Source organism: Crocodylus siamensis, chromosome 6, assembly GCF_052110815.1.
Source record: "Crocodylus siamensis isolate JL-2025a chromosome 6, ASM5211081v1, whole genome shotgun sequence".
Classification (NCBI taxonomy): Eukaryota; Metazoa; Chordata; order Crocodylia; family Crocodylidae; genus Crocodylus; species Crocodylus siamensis.
The window spans coordinates 13097386-13115332 of NC_143400.1; the positions used below are offsets into that span (position 1 = coordinate 13097386).

A 17947-nucleotide genomic window follows, 5' to 3' on the forward strand; every position below is an offset into this window, starting at 1 on the left:
ACCAGATAGTTGGCACAACACCACACAGGCTTCCCAAGGCCACTACAAAATTCCCTGGATTTCCAAGTCTCCTTTCGTACAATGATTAAACCCAATTGCATATTGCACTCCATCTATATCTTGAATATCTCAATCCATCCTTTACCACTGGCTTGTTTTACATTCTGATTTGGATGTTCCCATTCTCACCTTCTCATCCTGGTCCTGGACTATCCTACACCTTGTACAGCCATCCCCCGCTCCCATCTCCTGGCAGGGGAGGCCATCTGAACCACAAGCCAAGTTTTGCAGACATAAGGAGTTCATGCATCACTCTGTTTTGCTGATCAGGCCTACTCTGACCAGTTCTTGTGTTTGCAGCATATAATGATCAAAGTTCCAGCGAGACCTACAGTACATTCTAGGTGCGTCTACACATGAATTTACTCTGGCTTAAATTTACTGCACAGTAAATGGGAAATAGGCTGGCATCTACATGTGGAGGCATTAAAGTGCATTAACGCTGTATTAACATTAGTCCCAAGTCAGTCTACACCCACAGTGTTACTGCTCAGTAAGGCATCTGCACGTACTGGCATGATGCAGGTATCAAATTTATGCTCAAGTTGGCATAAGTCACCATATTTACTGTGCAGTATGGGTGTGCATGTAGAGACGTGCGCATGTACTGCACAGTAATTTGGGTTACTGCACAGTAAATGCACATATGTCCTCAAGTAGTTATTTTCCCCCATGTAGTGAAGTTGCTCCGTCTCTCCAGGGGGAGTTTTACCCCGTGTTTGAGTGATCTGCTACACGTGCTTGTGTCTGGGTCATTCCCCTCGGCCTGCTGTAGTACAGATACAAGTTCTTTCTCTAAGCGGCTGCATAGATTCATAGAGAAGCAGGCTGAAAGGGACCTCCAGAGGCTGAATGGGAGCTGGAGCATGGGAACAAGCCTGCAATGGAATTGGATTTAACCACTAAGCTGTGCTTCCCCCTCAGCTGTCACTCACTAACTGCTGTCAGTGCTGTTCCCACTGCATGCCCCCATGGTCCTTTGCTGTGTCACTTAACACGGATGGCAGGACTCTCTTCTCACTGACCGCATGTGCCATAGCTGGAGTGTGGAGCTGTCCTCGGGGCGGGGGGACAGGGGACCAGCCTGGTCTAGATTTTGCAGCATCTTTTGCAACTGGGGCCAAGCACTGCAGTGAGGTCCCTCTCAGGAACAAGAGAATTTCCCACGCCTTGACCTGGGGTATTAGAGCCAGGAAGAAAGAAAATGCTGGTCTGGGATGGTTTAGAAAGGGCTGATGCTGCCTGGAGCATGGGCTTGGACTAGACATCCCTGCCAGCCTTGACTTTCCTGTGATTCTAGGATGGAGCTTACCGCACTCAGTGGGTTTTCTCCTGATCCAGTCTGAACTGCACTAGAACCCCCCTCCCCCGTGTGTGTGTGTGTGTGTGTGTGTGTGTGTGTGTGTGTGTGAGAGAGAGAGAGAGAGAGAGAGAGAAGACAGTGGTCCTGAATGAAAGAGAAGTCGCAGGCTGGTGCTAATTCACAATTCCCCTCCAAATTTATATCCCAGCCAGAGCCCTGTTGGGGGCAGACACATTTTGCACTGTGGGAGACAGCAAGCTGGAGACATTTCCAGGGTCAACTGGCCCTAATCCATTGGAATCGATGGTCCGTGTCCCTCACTGGAGCGAGTCAGTCTGCTCCAGTGGCCCAGATCACCGACGGGCACAATTTTGGCACCTGCCTGCAGCCACGAGTGCGCAGAAATCCTGGTGAGGGCTCAGGAGAGCCTGAGGGCTCCCTGATGCCACAGGTGGTGTGCAACTCCTTGAGCCTCAAACCTGGCTTGGGAAATGGTCCTGGAAAAAGAGTTTTTGCTGTAAATGCCCCAAGCTGCTCTTGTCTCAAGCTGTTTCCCCCGGGATGCCCTGGGACTTGCCCCTATGGGAGACATTAGCCAATTACTGGTCATCTAGTGGGGGTGTTGCTGTCGTTGCAATGGTCCTGAAAAAATGCAAGAGGCAAGGATCTCTACGGGTGATATCTTTTATTGCACCAACTACATAGCTGGGAAGGACAGAGACAAGCTTTTGGGTGCCAGATACACCCTTTCTCAGTATTTGGTAACTGAAAACTTGTCTATATCCCTTCCAACTATGTAGTTCATTCAATAAAAGATATCACACACCCAAATCCTTGCTGGTTGGAAGCGATATGGACTATTGGTCCTAGCCATGCTCTTTGATGAAATCTCAAGGCCTGATTCTCCTTTAGGATACCATTTCCAAGCCCATTCACAGCGCCCAAGTGGCATCAAGGGAACTTTTGCGTGTACCTGGCCTCAGAGCCGGGGGATAGGCAGTTGGGCTGGTTTGATCCCTGGGGGCACCAGGGCTGACTACAGTCTTTTGTACCCCTCCTGGGCAGCCCTGCTCTGGGAGCATCATTGGTAAGGGGTCCTGCTGCTGAGGAGCCAGGACGAGGCAGTAATATCCCACTTTCTTTCTGCCCACAGAAGAGCCCAGCTCTTTCACTGAGGTTCCCGAAAATCACCAAGCCAGTGAGCCCAGGGGCCTCCAGGACATTGTCACAGTGACAGAGAGGATGGAGGAGCTGCAGCTGCCCCAAGCAGAAGTGGACAATGAGTCAAGAGGGGCCATATACTCCGTCCCCTTTTTTCAGGACGCTGAGCGGGAAAAGCCAAGCAGTGCCCCCGAAGAGGCGAGCGTGCCCGTGCCCCGGCATGCCCCACTAGATAACTCCGTGTCCTCAGATCTAGGACTCCATCTGCCACCAGCCACACCTTCCCCTGAGACCCCCTTCACCTCCAGGGCAGAGCTGGGGGGCCCAATAAGCTGTGGTGCCCTGCCAGGGAGCTCTGCCTGGCCAGGGGAAAAGGGGAGAGGTGGAAATTGCACAGAGGCCAGTCAAGAGAGACCCAGGACTGGTAGGTAGAGCATCCTTGTTAGCGTGATCAGGAGGTGGTGCCTGAGTTGTGGGGTCATGGCAGTAGAGCTTGGAAGGCGTATGCCCAGGTGCGGTGTATTGAAGAAACCAAAGAGGTTTAGAAAATCCCAGCCTCTCCCGTAGGAGCCATCACTGACCTTCCAGAGCTGAATTTTGCAAGGTGGAACAGACAAATGGAGATCATAGTCAGAGGGGGTAGCAGTCACCAAAGGGGTCATGTGTTTAGACATCTCTGATCCCCATTGGAAAATCTGCCCTGAGGATGTAGGATCTGATGAGAATTGCAACGTTTATTGAGGTGCCCACAGATGGGATTCACCAAAAAGCCTGATTTGGTTTCAGTGGAAATGGGCACACAACTGCTTTGCAAAGCAGGTCCCTTCTCCCATTTGCCAAAGTGACTCAGGCACTTACTTTGGTCTCTTCTAAATGCACTGGAACTTGGGCTCTTAAGTGACTTGGATTTGGTATGTAGACACACCCCAGTTAGCTTGAACTGAGCTTGCTCAGGTACCAGCAGCCATCTAGCCGTGACCACCCAAGGCTCACTTACCCGGGGTGCAGCATAGCATACCTGGAATGATTTAGGACTGTAACTCAGGCCTCATGCTCCTAAATCACTTTAGCCTGAAGTTCATCAGTCACTTGCATCCTTTTGAAAATGCTGCTGTGGGTTGAGTGAGCCGTAATCCAAGCCCTGGATCACAGCTCAACTCTGCGCTGGCTGGAGAAAGGCTGGGTGCCATTTGGGAGGGTTTGGGAAGGGAAGGGTCATTTTTTTTCATGCTTCCTCAGATCAGACAGGCTCTGGTTGGGTCTGGGAGTGCTGCCATCCCTGGGAAAAGGGTGCCCTGCAGAGATGTCACTAAGGAGTAGTCATGCCATTGGTTTGGGGGTGATGTGGGGGCTGAGACTTTTCAGGCTTGCAAAGCATAGAGATGTCAAGACACTTGTCTGGCAGCATATGGGTGAAAAGGGACGTCTGAAAATGCATCTCTGCACAGAGGAGTGCCCAGCTGGTGGGATTTGGCATAAGAGCACTGCACCACTTCATAGTGGGTGGACTGGGATGTTCTTGGAACATGGGTCCATTCTCTGCTTCCCAAGACCGCAGCATCCCAGGCAGCTGGCGTGCGAGTTAGAGCAGCCTCAGGGCAGCTCTGGTTGGCACAGGGAGCTGGGCACAAGAGTAACTCAAGTTCTTTGTGGGGGGGCTTTGATGCTGGTCTTGTGTCTGTAGATCTGCAGCCCCTCCCGAGCCCCTTCACCTTCTGCAAAAAGCCTTGATGGAGAAGAGATTTAGGAACTCAGGGTGGCAAGACAGAGGAAGGATGTTGGCATGGTGAAAGCACCAGCTTGCCCTGCAAGAGGCTTGGGTTCTAGTGTGTCCCCTCCCACAGATGCCGTGTGACCTTGGGCACATCACTTATCCGTATTGTACAGGTGGAGGGGGAGGGTAACAGCTGCCCATGGGGGTATAAGGACAACTGCATTTCATCTTGGCTGATGCTCAGCTGCTCTGTGGATGGGGGTCACCTGCTGAGCTAGGGGGAAGGTAGCTTTTAACAAGGCCCTTCAGGCAGTGCTGTCTTCAGGGGTGCATGCTTGGGCAGGAACAGTGCAGCCTTGGGATGTTGTGTTGAAGGAGAGAACAGTTTTTTTGGGGTGGCCCAGTGATCCTTTCGCATTACAAATGCCCCAAGAGTTTGTCCCCAGATTTCTGACTGGGGACCAGAGGTACGTGTGCGTGTCTGGGAGGGTTTGGTCAGGGCTGAGCCCGCCTGGAGCCAGGGGGTGGGTCAGCCTGGCTCGAACACGGTTTGACTTGATTGCAGCAGCGACCAGCTTGGAAGCGTCTGTGTTTCCCCTCGGCCTGGGTGGGGACATACTCTTCTAAGCCGCGCTCATCCAGCCCTGTGCTCACTGTCTCTGTCATTTGGATCGTGCAGGGGAGGAGCACGGCGCAGACCAGGGGCACCCGGGCTCCTTGTCGGAAGGGGAGACAGCCCGTGCCTCCAAAGATGAAGGGACTCTGGCGCTGGACGGTGGCCTGCAGAACCCCGTCCGCCCCACCGAGGCCCCCACGGCCGGCTCGGTCACGGCTGCACCCACGCTCAGCCCAGCTGCTGTCTCCCCATCCCTGATGGATGCGAGCCAACGCAGCGGGTTACCTGGCCCTGCCCTGGCATCTCCGGCGACCTCCCAGGAGCATGGAGAGGAGGCTGCAGCAGAAGGCAGTTCCTTGGATATCACCCATGTGCCAGAAGTGAGCGGCGAGGCGGACTTCTTCCCTGGCTCCAAGCACGGAGAAGGGGACTCTCTTCCAGAGGATCGCCCAGCCCCTGCCTCAGAGGGGGCCGTGGGGGAAAAGTGGGATGTCTCGGAGCGCCTGGCTCCAAACACCAGTGCTGGGAGTGGCCAGGACTTGCTGGGGCTGGCAAACTCGACCGTCGCTGCTTCCACGCTGCTGTGGAAGGCCAGTGAACCAGGGCAGGAGGAGCCTGCCTGGACCCATGCCACCCCCCAACAAGGCTTGGTCTCGGGGCTGACCAGCACGCACTTCCCCAGCCTGGGCGGCCCCCCGGGCGCTCCTGAAGAGACCGAGCTCTCTGGAGATGCCTCCATGGGCACCACGGTGAGCCCGGCCACCTTGCAGTCCGTGTCCCCCAGCCTGCAGGAGCCGGGCGAGGAGCAGCAGGGCACTGTGGGGGCTCCATCGCCCGGGTCCCAGCCAGGTACTGCTGAGCCCAAGGTGACCACGGTCCCCGCTGGACACTTGGGGGCTGACCAGGGGCCACCCAGTAAGGAGCTGTCGGGGGAGAGCGACACGCAGGCAGTGGCCCGGGAGACTGTGGCAGTGCGGCCTCCATCTGCAGCATCTCCTTCTGCTACCCCAGGTGGAGAAACCGAGGGGGACGGACCCCCCGCCAGCCCCGAGCACGGCCTGGTGCCTGAAGCAGCGTCCGGCTCCATGCTGGAGGGGATGCCCTTCACCGATGCCCCTTTGACCACAGCCCATCCCTTGCCCATCCTCCCCACCGAGCGTGCCAGCCTGGGCGTGGGGGTGAACATCTCAGGTAACCCGTACAGCTGCGCTGCCTTGGTCCTCTGGGCAGCCCTTTCCCCTGGCCTCTGGCACTAAAACCAAACGCCTTTTCTTCGTGCTGTGCTTTCCTCTGTCCGTCTGTCTCTGTCTTTCTTCCTTTCTTTCTCTCTCTCCTCTTCAGGGAAGGTTTGTGTCCAGAGAAGCACATATTTGTCAAACAAATTGGGTCGAAGCCTGCATGCACTTTAAATCTTTCCTACTTCTATGAAGTGTTTTTAATGGGGAGGGGAAAAGAAAAGCTAAATCTCTAGCTACCGACTACGACTAACCAGGATACTAATAAAGAGAATTAAAAGCTTTCTAGAACAAAGCTGCCTTGGTTAGATCTCTGCTTCCCTTGTCTTTATTGGTCTGTTGCCTCTTTGTGTGTGTGTGTGTGTGTGTGCACGCGCGCGTATGTCATTTGCAATTTCCTGTGTCTCCCACTGACGAACTAATCCACCTTACTTTACTCCAAGAGCCGTGGGCTGCATCAGTGGTTCTTAACCATTATTAGACCCATAGCACATCTGGGGAGAAGCCAGCTCCATTGTCACTTGTGTTTTTTAACTCCAGGGAAACAAAATAGAGAAAGTCTTCTATCCTTCTTCTTTCATATGACATTTTAAGAGTACAACTCCAGACATCCAGCAACCCAGATGAATTAAATATCTAATTTTAGATTTAGATTAAATTTAGATTAATATCTACCTTTGATAACCATTCGCCTGCTTCAGGGGAAGCTGCATGGATTGATTTTTTTAGATCACCATTAAATGATGCAATTGGGCAATTCGTTCAGAATGTGTTGTACCGTATGAAAAATCACAACCCTCACTCTCTTTGATTCTCCATTTAAGATTGGCCAGTTTGCTCGCCTCTGATTGCCCAGTTAGATCATTTAATGGTGATCTAAAATCAAATTTTCTATTGCAAAGAGCTCAGAATTGGTTTTTAACATGTGAAATTCTTGTGTCTATGTGCCCTGAAGAGTGCTAGCACTGCATGGAGTCGCAGGTGCCCTTGAAAAGACCTCAAGGCACCCCAGGTTACTGCAGGACCCCATTTGGAAATCCCTTGGCTAGATTTCATAGATTTTTAGGGTCGGAAGGGACCTCTGTAGACCCCAAGGAGTCCAACCCCATTCTGAGCCTCTTATTCTAAGGGCACCTATCTGTCATGCTCTGGTAGTAGAAATTGTTGGTGTTGACAACACAGCCCCTATTCCCAAAGTTTTTAATAGCTGTCTGGGCACAGTATCATATCTCAGGGCACATGCACAGAGCAATGCCAGTGGTGCAGGGCATTGCAAGTCCCCTTCTCCCTGCTGCGGGTGGGCCCCCATCTCCCCTGTGATGTGACAGACAGACACTGCTTTCTGCAGCTGGTCATTGCCACCAAACAGGCTTTGCTTTCCCTCCCCAGCCCTGGTCTAACCCAGTTCATCTTTGCACACCCCTCTGGGCTGATCGGCTGCTGCGTCCTTCAGCGGCAGTTCGGGGTGCGGTGGTCTCTCCAGTCAAAGGAAGGGGCAAGGGCCAGGAGGGAGTGCATCTCTATGCTGTCACTTTTTTGTGAATGGGGGCATAGCAGAGCCATAGCCCCACTTTGCTCCTTCCTGAACTCCATGTTCACCCCATTCCCAGGCTCTTTGTGCAGAGCCAGGGCTGCATTTCTCACCACTTTCTGCGCTGTTCCTTGCTATAGTCCTAGGAAATGCAGCACAGGGCACCGGGTTCTCCAAGGCAGCCAAAAGCTGATGTTTAGAGGTAGGTTGAGCCCCTTCAAGGCCTGTTCTCCACTGCTGGGAGCATAGCCAGATCTCTGAGGGACATCTCCATCACTCAGCGTGGCAGCAGATAGCTCTGAAGGGGGAACTGCTCCTTCCAGTGGCTTCCCGGAGGGGAGTGGGACCAGATGCCTTTGCAGTCCTCACCCTGAGAGCTGGCTCCAGTGTGACTCTGCCATCCAGCAGTCTCTTGTGCTTTCCAGAAGCCCCTTTGCCCCAGTCAGGCAGAAGTCCCAGCCATGATGCTGAATGCTGTTATCTCCCCACCAGACCAGGAACAGAGACTCTGTCTTTCTGGCCGAGTCCCGTGTGCTCATCGCCTCTTGCTGCCGATGGCCCCGCGGCTCTTTGCTCACATTGCACAAGATCTGTCCCACTGATAAACACAGATGGGGTCAAACCATTGCTTCCCTTCACCCCAAGCAGGACCACACTGGCCTCAGTGCCTAGCCACAGGAGGCAATTTTATTTGGGGACTGTCCCTGAAAGAGACCAGGTCTTCCAAGGAAGCAAAAGAGCTATGAAGACCCTCTCACATCCTATTCTGGCATCTCAGAAATGGGTAACCCTAGTGGGAACGGGCCTAGCTTTGATCTGAGAGCTAATCCCAGCTGTATCAGGGGCTGGTGCCTGAGGACGTAGGCTGCTGTGCTTTCCTGTGTCTGCAAGGCACGACCTGGACTCAAGACCATGTCCAACACCAGCAGCAATTGCAGGAGCTTCGAAGTGGGTTTCTTTGGGGGCCAGATCATGCTATTAGTAGAATCACAGGGCACTTGTACACGTTACATTATGTTACATACATGTTATCTTGCAGGTTTCTAGCCTTCACCGATCCCCTTGGGCCACCCTGCCAATTTTTTTATCTGAGCACAGCAGCTAGCTGCTTGTCAGCGTAGCATAGTGCTGCTGTTCCCACCAGAGAGCTGAGAAACTGGGGGCGGGGGATGAAGGTCAAACCCTTCAATGTAGGAGAGTCCGGGGGGGGTATTATGCACCTTGCTGGAGAAGGCCTTAAAAGCTCACCGGCAGCCAAGAGCCAAAAGCAAGCTAAAAAGCAAGCTGAAATGGCTAGAGCCTTGCCACCAGCAGTGTCATAGTAGCAAAGAGCACAGCACGGGTTCATTGTGTCTGCATTTGCTCAACTTCTTGAGGGTGGTGCTGGCATCTCTCTGCCCAGACAATTCAGGGGCCCAAAGCTGCCTTTTGCCATTGTAGGCATCCTTGTCCCATCTGTACATGAAGGTAATAGCACTGCCCTCCTGGGCCTGCTAGGACGCACGCTTCAGACAGCAAGGGTAGGACACGGGAAGGGGGAGCCGCAATGTCTCAGAGCACAAGCCCCATGTCTCATCATCTAGGGTGACAGCTGCACCTGGAGGATGACGGCGCCGCGGCTGGGGAGACAGGCCAAGACGATGGGGTGACCGCAAAGGCAGCCATGCAGCACACATCCGCTGCTCCATTTAGCTGCCAGCATCCGGGCTTGCAAAGGCTGCTCATGGGCCATTAGTTGACCCAGCATCAAGGTGTCTGCTGTGCTCCATTGAGGACATGAGCAGGACTTAATAGAGCTCCTCGGTGAGGGGCCAGAGGGACATTATGTGCTGCTGGAGCCTTATGGTGGGATAGCTTGTCTCTGGCGCTGTCACTTGTCCTCTAGTGACCCAGCCTGGGGCACGACAGGGAACAGATGGGATAGGGATAGGGATGGGACGGGGTGGGCACTGCAGCAATCCTGGCATGGCTAAGGTTGGAGATGAGCAAAAGACTGGGCAGGAGGTGGGGCAGCAATAGGGAAACTGAGGCACAGAGACTGTCTTTGCTCAGGGGGACAATGGGAGGAAGCACGTTAAGCAAGGAACCCAGGCATCCTGGCAACCCGACTGCAAAGGCACTAGGTTGATAATGGGCAAGGGCCATGGAGGGGTGGAGGGTGTCACTCTGAGGCAACTGCATTGCCTCCCCCAACCTCCAAAAAAACCTACCGCAAACGGCTGTTTGGTGCCTAGTGCCTAGTAGTAGTGCCTAGTGCCTATTTCCAAGGTTTCAGGATCAGGCCCAACAAGGTGCCTGCCAGAGCATGACTGTGATCACTGAAGGTAGCTGCCCCCCCGCCCCGAGGCAGATGAAAAGAGAGGTAGCCACAGTGTGACAAGTCTGCAAGAAGCCCAGGTACAAAGTAGTTTCGAGGGGTCCTCAGTCTTGGGACAGTAGCACCATGAGCGCACGCATAATCTGTGAGTGTGTATGTGTGGGTGGATGTGTAAGAGAACTTGAATACCCCGCCCGGTCTGCCTAGCACCTCCTCTGTGGACCCCTGGACTCAAGGCCCTGGTGGGATTTGGGGTGGGGGGGATGCTGCATGGCTGCCAGCGTCACTGCATGCCTGTTCTTCCAGAGGACTGCATCCCAAACCCCTGCCTGAATGGTGGGACCTGCAGCGAGGAGGAGGTGGGCATCAGTTGTGTCTGCCTGCCGGGCTACGGGGGACACACCTGTGAGACAGGTGAGTTGTTGCTGTGGAACAGGTGTGTGGGGGGGGAGGTAGGACCTGCCTTTAATGAGCAGTTAATTGCTGGGGGAGCCTGATTTATAGCTGGCCTAGCTGATGGCTAATACCCCCATTTTCTTCCCCTCTTTGGGGGAGTGGCAGGGGTAGTCCTGACCCTCCCCTGCCTCTTTTCCTCCCCCACAGACCTGCAGAAGTGTGGCCCAGGCTGGGACAGCTTCCAGGGCTCCTGCTACAAGCACTTCTCCACCCGCCGGAGCTGGGAGGATGCAGAGATGCAGTGCAGACACTATGGCGGCCACCTGGCTAACATCCTGACTCCCGAGGAGCAGGACTTCATCAACAGTGAGTGGCCTTCAGGTGGTCCCTGAAGGGTAGGAGAGAGGCCAGGGCCACAGGCTGGCACAGGAGGGACCCTCGATGCCAGTCTGGAGAGGTCCCAGAAGGAGGCCATGCTTTCACTGTGCCAGGGCTGCAGCTGGCAGGGTGAACAAGGGTGGGTGTTGGTGGCTGGGGGGAAATCAAGGTACCAGGGACCCAATGCTGCACAGCCTCTGTCTCTGCCACGGGACCCCCTGGCTTCCCCCAGTGATAGCTGCCCATGGCTGGGAGGAATGGATGGCTTCATAGTACTGGCCTTGCATCTCCGGCTGTGACCCCAGGCCTAGGTTGCTGGATGTCCGGAGTGTGAGCATTTGCTCAAGAGCTAGCAGTTTCTTGAGGCCATGATATGGAGCCTGTCTGACGGCAGAGACCTCTGCCTAGGAAGCCAAAAGAACCCCCTAAATGCCCACACCTTTAGCCACAGATCATTCCCTACAAACTATACGTGTGCATGCATGTGCACCCTACCGACCAGGTGTGTGTGTGCATGCCTGTGATCTTTCCCTACCAAACACACGTGTGTGCAATCATTCCCTACCATCCATGTGCCTGTACGCATGTGTGATCACTCCCTACCAACCATGCATGTGTGTGTTTCCAAGACCGACAGACCTGTCCAGTCTGGCTGTGCCTGTTATTTTATTCTCCCTAACTGCAAACCCCTGTGGCTTCCAGATCAGTACAGGGAGTATCAGTGGATTGGGCTGAACGATCGAACAATTGAGGGTGATTTCCAGTGGTCGGATGGGAGTCCCTTGGTAAGTCCCAGGCACTCAGCACTGCGCCGGATACCAAGTAAAGAATAGAAACCCCATCAACAGCCTTTATTCCTTCCCATCACCTGGAAGCCATTCCCCACCTGTAGGTGTGAATGAGACACTTCAATTGGAGCTCCTGCTTCCAGGGGTCTATGGTAACACTGCTCCAGAGGACAAGCTGCTTAAGTAGTGCCAAACCCTCTTGAGCTGGGACCCTGCTCCCCTGCACAAGCTAAGCCTCATCTGTCCAGGCTGGGAGGCCCATGCTGAACCCTGAAGCTGTGGCTGGAGTGGTCCAGGCCTCAGGGGTTTGAGTTTCTGAGTCAGTGCTGGCCAACTGTGCCAGTCCTGGATGCTGTGGTACTGGTAGCATCCACATTTCATGAAAGAGCAGAGCCACTCACCTTTGCTTTTTAAGTATCCAGCACTCACAACTGGATAATAACATGCAGCAGAGTGTGTGTGTATATGTGTGTGTACGTGCATGTGTAACGCCAGCCTGCAGCACCGTGTGTGTGCACACAGGTACGACTGCACGTGCACATGAGCGTGGACTCACATGGGTTGTAATCACGGCTCTCCAAGCAGCCCTATATGACTGAGCCTATTAAAAAACATAGCACCAACGCTTAGACCTCATGTGAATTCTTGGTTGTGAGACCCTGGTGTCTCCCCCCAAGCTGCGCCATGCTCCAGGCTGGGCTGCTGTCCTTCGGCTGCACCATGCAGTGGATGCAGTACCCTTCCCTCTCTGCTGGTACTTGCTGTTACTTTTCCACCCCAGGGATGGCTGCATTGAAGGGCAGGGTGTAGTGGGACTGTGCCCGCTCTCCCATGGGTTGCCTTGGGGTCAGCCCTGATGTGCCTTCCAGAATCCCCTCTTGCACCTTTGCAATCACAGCTAGTGCGCTGAGTAAATCCGGCACAGGGCAGGTCTGTACCAGGGGCCCAGCTCCGCAAGGGACATGGGGGATTCCTCATCCACTGAAACGAGGCTGCTCTAAAACCAATGCCAGAGCTCAGCCCCAGCACCTGGGTGAGAATCATCCAGAGCCCCTCCATGTTGCAGTGAATACAACTTCAGCAAACCAGCTCAGATAATAGCAGGAGCAGGGCTACCGACAAATCAGACACCGCGAGAGCTGCATATTGAACCAGCCTTGCAACCAGGGTTTGCTCCTTCATGACCATACCCAAGACCCAGTCCTGTCTCCTGACATTTAATGCATGCACTTTTTGTATGCTCTAGTCCCTGGCTGATTTTTTCATTCGCTCCTCCTTGCCCTTTGACAGCTCTATGAGAATTGGCATCCCGGGCAGCCTGACAGCTACTTCCTATCCGGAGAGAACTGCGTGGTCATCGTGTGGCATGACGGGGGGCAATGGAGTGACGTGCCTTGCAACTACCACCTGTCCTATACATGCAAAATGGGGCTAGGTAAGCATCCCATGCAGGGCTTTTCTGCAAGCATGGAACTGGAAGCTGTGGGTCCCCCCCCAGGGGACATTTCCATGAGAAGCAGTCATTTTCACTGACCTTTTTGAGGCAAAGCTGAACTCCCCAAGCCCCATGAACCCTATGTGCTGGCCAGCTAGGCAAAAGAAGGGGCTTTACCGACCTCACTCAGCCCCCCGGACAGTTATGACTCACTGACCACATGGAACATGCTCAAAGATATTCAAGGGCAAGTTTCAGGGTTTGTGCTTTGGCTGTAATCCCAAAATTGGTTCTAGCAACATCTGGACCTTCTCTCTCCATTGTACAGCATGGCCTCTGTGATGCTTACATCCAGCTGACTGCCAGCAAGAGTAGGCTGTTTTCCCCTCTGTAGTAGGCTTGGACTCATTTTTCCAGTGGCCTACAAAGAGAACCAGATGAAGTTGGTGCAAATGGTACAGCTGGTGTGGAAAAGAGGAGCTGAAGCATCTTGCCAGACATGTAGAACAAAAAAATCTTCCTAATATTATCTGGGTAGAAATTGGGAAATTTCCCACTCCTTCTCACATAGTCTGTGGGTCCCAAGTGGGTTGAGCAGGGAGACAGCCTTGCAATGGGATGCTTAGAGGACTCTGCTTCCTCCAGGACTTCGGAGGGATTATAAGGTCATCCCTGCCATGAGCCCAGCACATATCCTTGCCTTTGCCTGCCTTCCCTTTCCCTCCTCCCAGTGTCTTGCAGCTCCCCACCAGAGGTGACCAATGCCCGTATGTTCGGCAAACCAAAGCAACGCTACGAGATCAGCTCCATCGTGCGGTACCGGTGCCTGGAGGGCTTCACCCAGCGCCACTCACCCATTATCCGGTGCCAGGAGGAGGGGATGTGGGAGCATCCCCAGCTTGCTTGCCTGCCAAGTGAGTGCCTGCACCACGGGGTTAAATCCCTGCAGTTTTCACCCTCCCATGAATTGGGATGAAAAACAGCATTTTGGGGTTGAAAAAAGCATTCTGCTGAAAAGCTGAGGGTGGATTAACCCCTGACTCCAACTCCCAAAGGGGAGTGATGGATTTTCCATCAGTCCAAATCTCTGCCTGTGAGTCTGTAGAAGATGAGGCTGAGGGGGGATTTGATCACAGTCTTCAAGCACCTGAAGGGCAGTGACATAGAAGATGTAGACGGACCATCCTCTGCAGCTACTGGGGAAGGAGCAATGGCCCAAATGGCAGCAGGGGAAAATGAAGCTGGTGATGAGGAAGGAGTCTGTCACTCTGGGACGGCGGGGGGTAGTCAGGCTGCGTAGGGAGGTGGTGGATTCATACAGTCATAGAAAGTGAGGGTGGGAAGGGACCTCAGGGGGTCACATCTAGTCCAAGCCCCTGGTCAAAGCAGGACCAGCCCCAACTACATCATCCCAGCCAAAACTTTGTTGAGCCAAGCCTTAAAAACCTTCGAGTATGGAGATTGCACCACCTCTCTGGGGAACCTGTTCCAGTGCTTCACCACCCTGCTAGGGAGAAAGTTTTTCCTAATATCCAACCTCAGCTTCCCTTGATGCAGCTTGAGCCCATTGCTCCTTGTTCTGTCATCTGCCACCACTGAGAACAGCCCAGCTCCAGCCTCTTTGGAGCCACCCTGCAGGGAGTTGAAGGCTCCTATTAAATCTCTTCTCAGTCTTCTCTTCTCTAGACTAAATAAGTCCAGTTCCCTCAGCCCCTCCTCAGAAGCCCTGTCCCCCAGACCCCAATCCACTCTTGTTGCCATCCGCTGGACTCTCCAACTTGTCCACATCGTTTCTGCAGCAGGGGGCCCAAAACTGGACACAGGACTCCAGATGTGGCCTCCCTAGTGCTGAAATCAAGGGGAAGACTCACTTCCCTCCATCTGCTGGCAGCACTTCTACTAATGCAACCCAGGATGCCATTAGCCTTCTTGGAAACCAGGACACACTGTTGAAATCTCAAACCCTGGAAGTTTTCAAGAGCACATGAGACACAGACACTAGACTGGGATGGTTTAGTCAAGGATGATCCTGCCTTGAGTAAGAGGCTGAAAGAGCGGGAGCTTCCTGAGGGCCGTGTTTCTGGTGGATCCATTCCTCCCAACAGAAGTTACTGGGCTTGCTACAGGAATAACACGGTGTAATTCTGCACCCTAGAGTAGAGGATTTAATGGTTCTTCTAGCCTTATAATACACCTAGCTACGCCAGCACCAGGAGTGATGTCTGACCCACAGTTTCCTTCCTTGCCTCTCTCTCCAGGTGTGACTCAAACCCCTGAGGACTGAGCCTGGATGCAGGAGGGAAGACCTCACTTCCCAGGGCATTGTCACTGGGGCTGGTTGCAAACCACGTGGGGAAAGCTTCAGCCCCGCAGCCTGGGCACCAGCCCACACCGCAGCGATGCCTTCCACCCCCTGTGCGTTTGGTTGATATCTGTATAAAGAAAAAAGTCTAGTAACTAAAGATTCCCTTTTAAAAAAAAAAAAGAAAAAAAATCAACAGCAACATAAAACGTAGCTTTTCACTTTGCGCAAAGAGTATTGTGCCTCCCAAACTGTAACGGCTGCTGGAGACGAGGATGGTGCAAGCTCTGACCCCTGAACAGAGCTGTGTGATGGTGTATGGAGTCAATCTCGCCAGCCAGCGGACGTATGCACTTCATACCTTGGCAGTCAGCTCCTTGACGCTTTGGTTGGTTGGAATTGATTTGGCTCTGTAGAAAAATAAATCACACTTCCCATATAAATATGGGCCCAGTTTAGAAATAAGCCAAGGGAAGGGGTATTCCCAACCCTCCCCATCCCCCAGTGCTGGAGGTGCAAAGCAGGGACAGTGCTGGACACTGAGGTCAGCTCTTCACCAGCTGGAGAGGCTCAGCATGTCTTTCCCATGCCTGATTAGACCCCTTTACACTTCCAGACCACCCTAGAGGGCCCCAAGCTTCATTAAAACCCACTTCCCTGGTGGAAAGGTAGGGAAAGCATATGCCTGGGATAGCGAAGCCAGCCAAACCCCTGGGGCCCATGCAGCCAGCAGCAGGGGATGGACTAGATGGCTTCTCAAGGCCCCTTCCAGCCCTGTTTTCTCAGGGTTGGCATAGCTCATGCCAGCCAGAGACTTAGAAAGCTCTGTCGCTCAGCTTCTACCAGCACAGGCCACATCTCTGCTAGACAGCTTCCCCAATAGATGCTCGATAGGACAGACTCACCTACCCCATTGCTCTCTGAGTAGGGGTAGGTAGGTCAAGAGATGGTCCAGGGCCAGCCCAGATGAGGCACATCAGTTCCAGTAGCCAACAGCCCAGGAGTCAAGGGCATGGCTAGCATCTGGTCCAGATGATGGGGACCGCCCCCTCCATCACGTCCAAAAAACCCCATTCCTCCACCCCTTGTTCAAAGTGAATGACTTTTTTTTTTACGCTGTTGCTGATATTAAAATAAATAAACCGATGGAGAAGACCGTGGTTTGCTTTGTTTCAGAGCAGAGGTGATAGCCTCTCTGTTTCCGTTTCCAGTCTTCTGGCTGCATCTCAGTAGCGCTGATGGCTCTGCAGAGGCAGGGCAGAGTGCCTGGGCCTGTCCCACCTGACCCCTTCAGCCAGGCTTCTGGGAATTTGGAGATATCACCCGAAACTGCAGCACCGGGCTCCCCGAAAATGGGGATGGTGAGAGGGTGCCACGATGAGCCTGGGTTCCGCCCCCCCCCCCCGACACCAAGGGCTGGCCAGGAGTTGTATTCTATTCATATTAATATAATAATATATTAATACGAATATATTAGTATATATTAATATATAACAATATTTTAATAATATTAATGCTTATTACAATATGACTGCTTCTTGCTTCATTATTTTATAACTAAAAAGTATTGTGTACGACACATTTGACAGCTCAAAAGTGGCCCCTGCTGTAAATTAGTAGTAGAAGGTTGGGCGGGTAGCATGGTGATGAGGTGCCCGCTAGCCTCTTTTACTTATAAAAGCATACTGACGAGTTGTGAGTGTTAAACCTGTAACGTGCAAAATAGTTGCAGGACTCATCGCGATACACTGCAGGACACAAAAAACCCCCAAAGAATATATCAATCTAGAAAAGGTCATGAACATGTACAAGCGTCCGGGGGTGCTAGGCACTGGGCAAGCAGAGAACAAGACAGTGGGTCTCTGCCCCGAGACACTTACGGTCCTGGTAGCAGACAGGTGGGAGAGGTGGTATTTGCAGTATTGCCTTGACTAGGGAAGATGCTTTGTAAAGCCAAAGGCAAGGAGCAACGCTGGGGGGCACCATACGGACTAACTGGTTCAGAGGGGCACAAGCTTTTGTAGACAACAACCTACTTCATCGGCTGCTTTGGAAGTGCTCTTAACTGCTTTAACCACGCAGCAAGGCCTTACCTGGTCCGTTGTCAGCTTCAGTTGCTGCCTCAGTGTCTTCCTTGGGGTATCTCCAAACCAGCATCTAGTTCCTGCAGGACGCGGATGCTGATGTCTGAGCAGCCCGAGCTGCCCACACAGAGCCTCCAACAGAGTGGGGACAGACAGGGGGGCAAGACGCACCCCGGGCCTACAAGAGCCCAGCTTCCATAGGCAGGATGCTTTATTTTGGAAATTAAACTCTCCAAGCTCACATGGATTTCTTAGCTTTGGAGGGGAAATTTTCACTGGGAAATTATGTGGAAATGCATGTTTTTCTCTCCTCCCTTTCTCTACCTCCTGGTAAAAGCCAGGGGCAGGGAGGGAAGAATAAAGATCAATTAAAAGTGAGGGAAAGTGACACTTAAAAGCAAGACTCTACAGGTCTTGGTTCAGAGATGATACCTTTTATTAGACCAGCTAAGACATTGCAAAAAAAAGATCTTTTTCTGCAAGCTTTTGGGCTCACATGCCCTTCATGAGCCCAAAAGCTTGCAGAAAAAGATATTTTTTTTTTAATTTCTTAGCTGGTCTAATAAAAGGTATCATCTCTGAACCAAGAGTTGTAGTTTTGCATTTCTTTCTGTCTCCGACCAACAT

General features: G+C 52.9%; 1 protein-coding gene across 3 annotated transcripts in view; it reads left to right on the forward strand.

Moving 5' to 3' along the window:
- The window catches only part of BCAN (brevican), a 34605-nt gene extending 19167 nt beyond the window's left edge, over nucleotides 1-15438 (forward strand). For 2 of the 3 annotated variants that reach the window (XM_090054200.1, XM_090054201.1), the window contains 8 exons: nucleotides 2517-2948; nucleotides 4918-6045; nucleotides 10244-10351; nucleotides 10541-10699; nucleotides 11414-11496; nucleotides 12790-12934; nucleotides 13666-13848; nucleotides 15193-15438. In XM_090054200.1, the coding sequence (XP_089910326.1) occupies nucleotides 2517-2948; nucleotides 4918-6045; nucleotides 10244-10351; nucleotides 10541-10699; nucleotides 11414-11496; nucleotides 12790-12934; nucleotides 13666-13848; nucleotides 15193-15218 (2264 nt within the window). In that variant the 3' untranslated portion in view covers nucleotides 15219-15438. The remainder of the gene's footprint in view (nucleotides 1-2516; nucleotides 2949-4917; nucleotides 6046-10243; nucleotides 10352-10540; nucleotides 10700-11413; nucleotides 11497-12789; nucleotides 12935-13665; nucleotides 13849-15192) is intronic. The other variant, XM_090054202.1, reaches the window with a different exon arrangement.
- Nucleotides 15439-17947: the final 2509 nt, after the last annotated feature.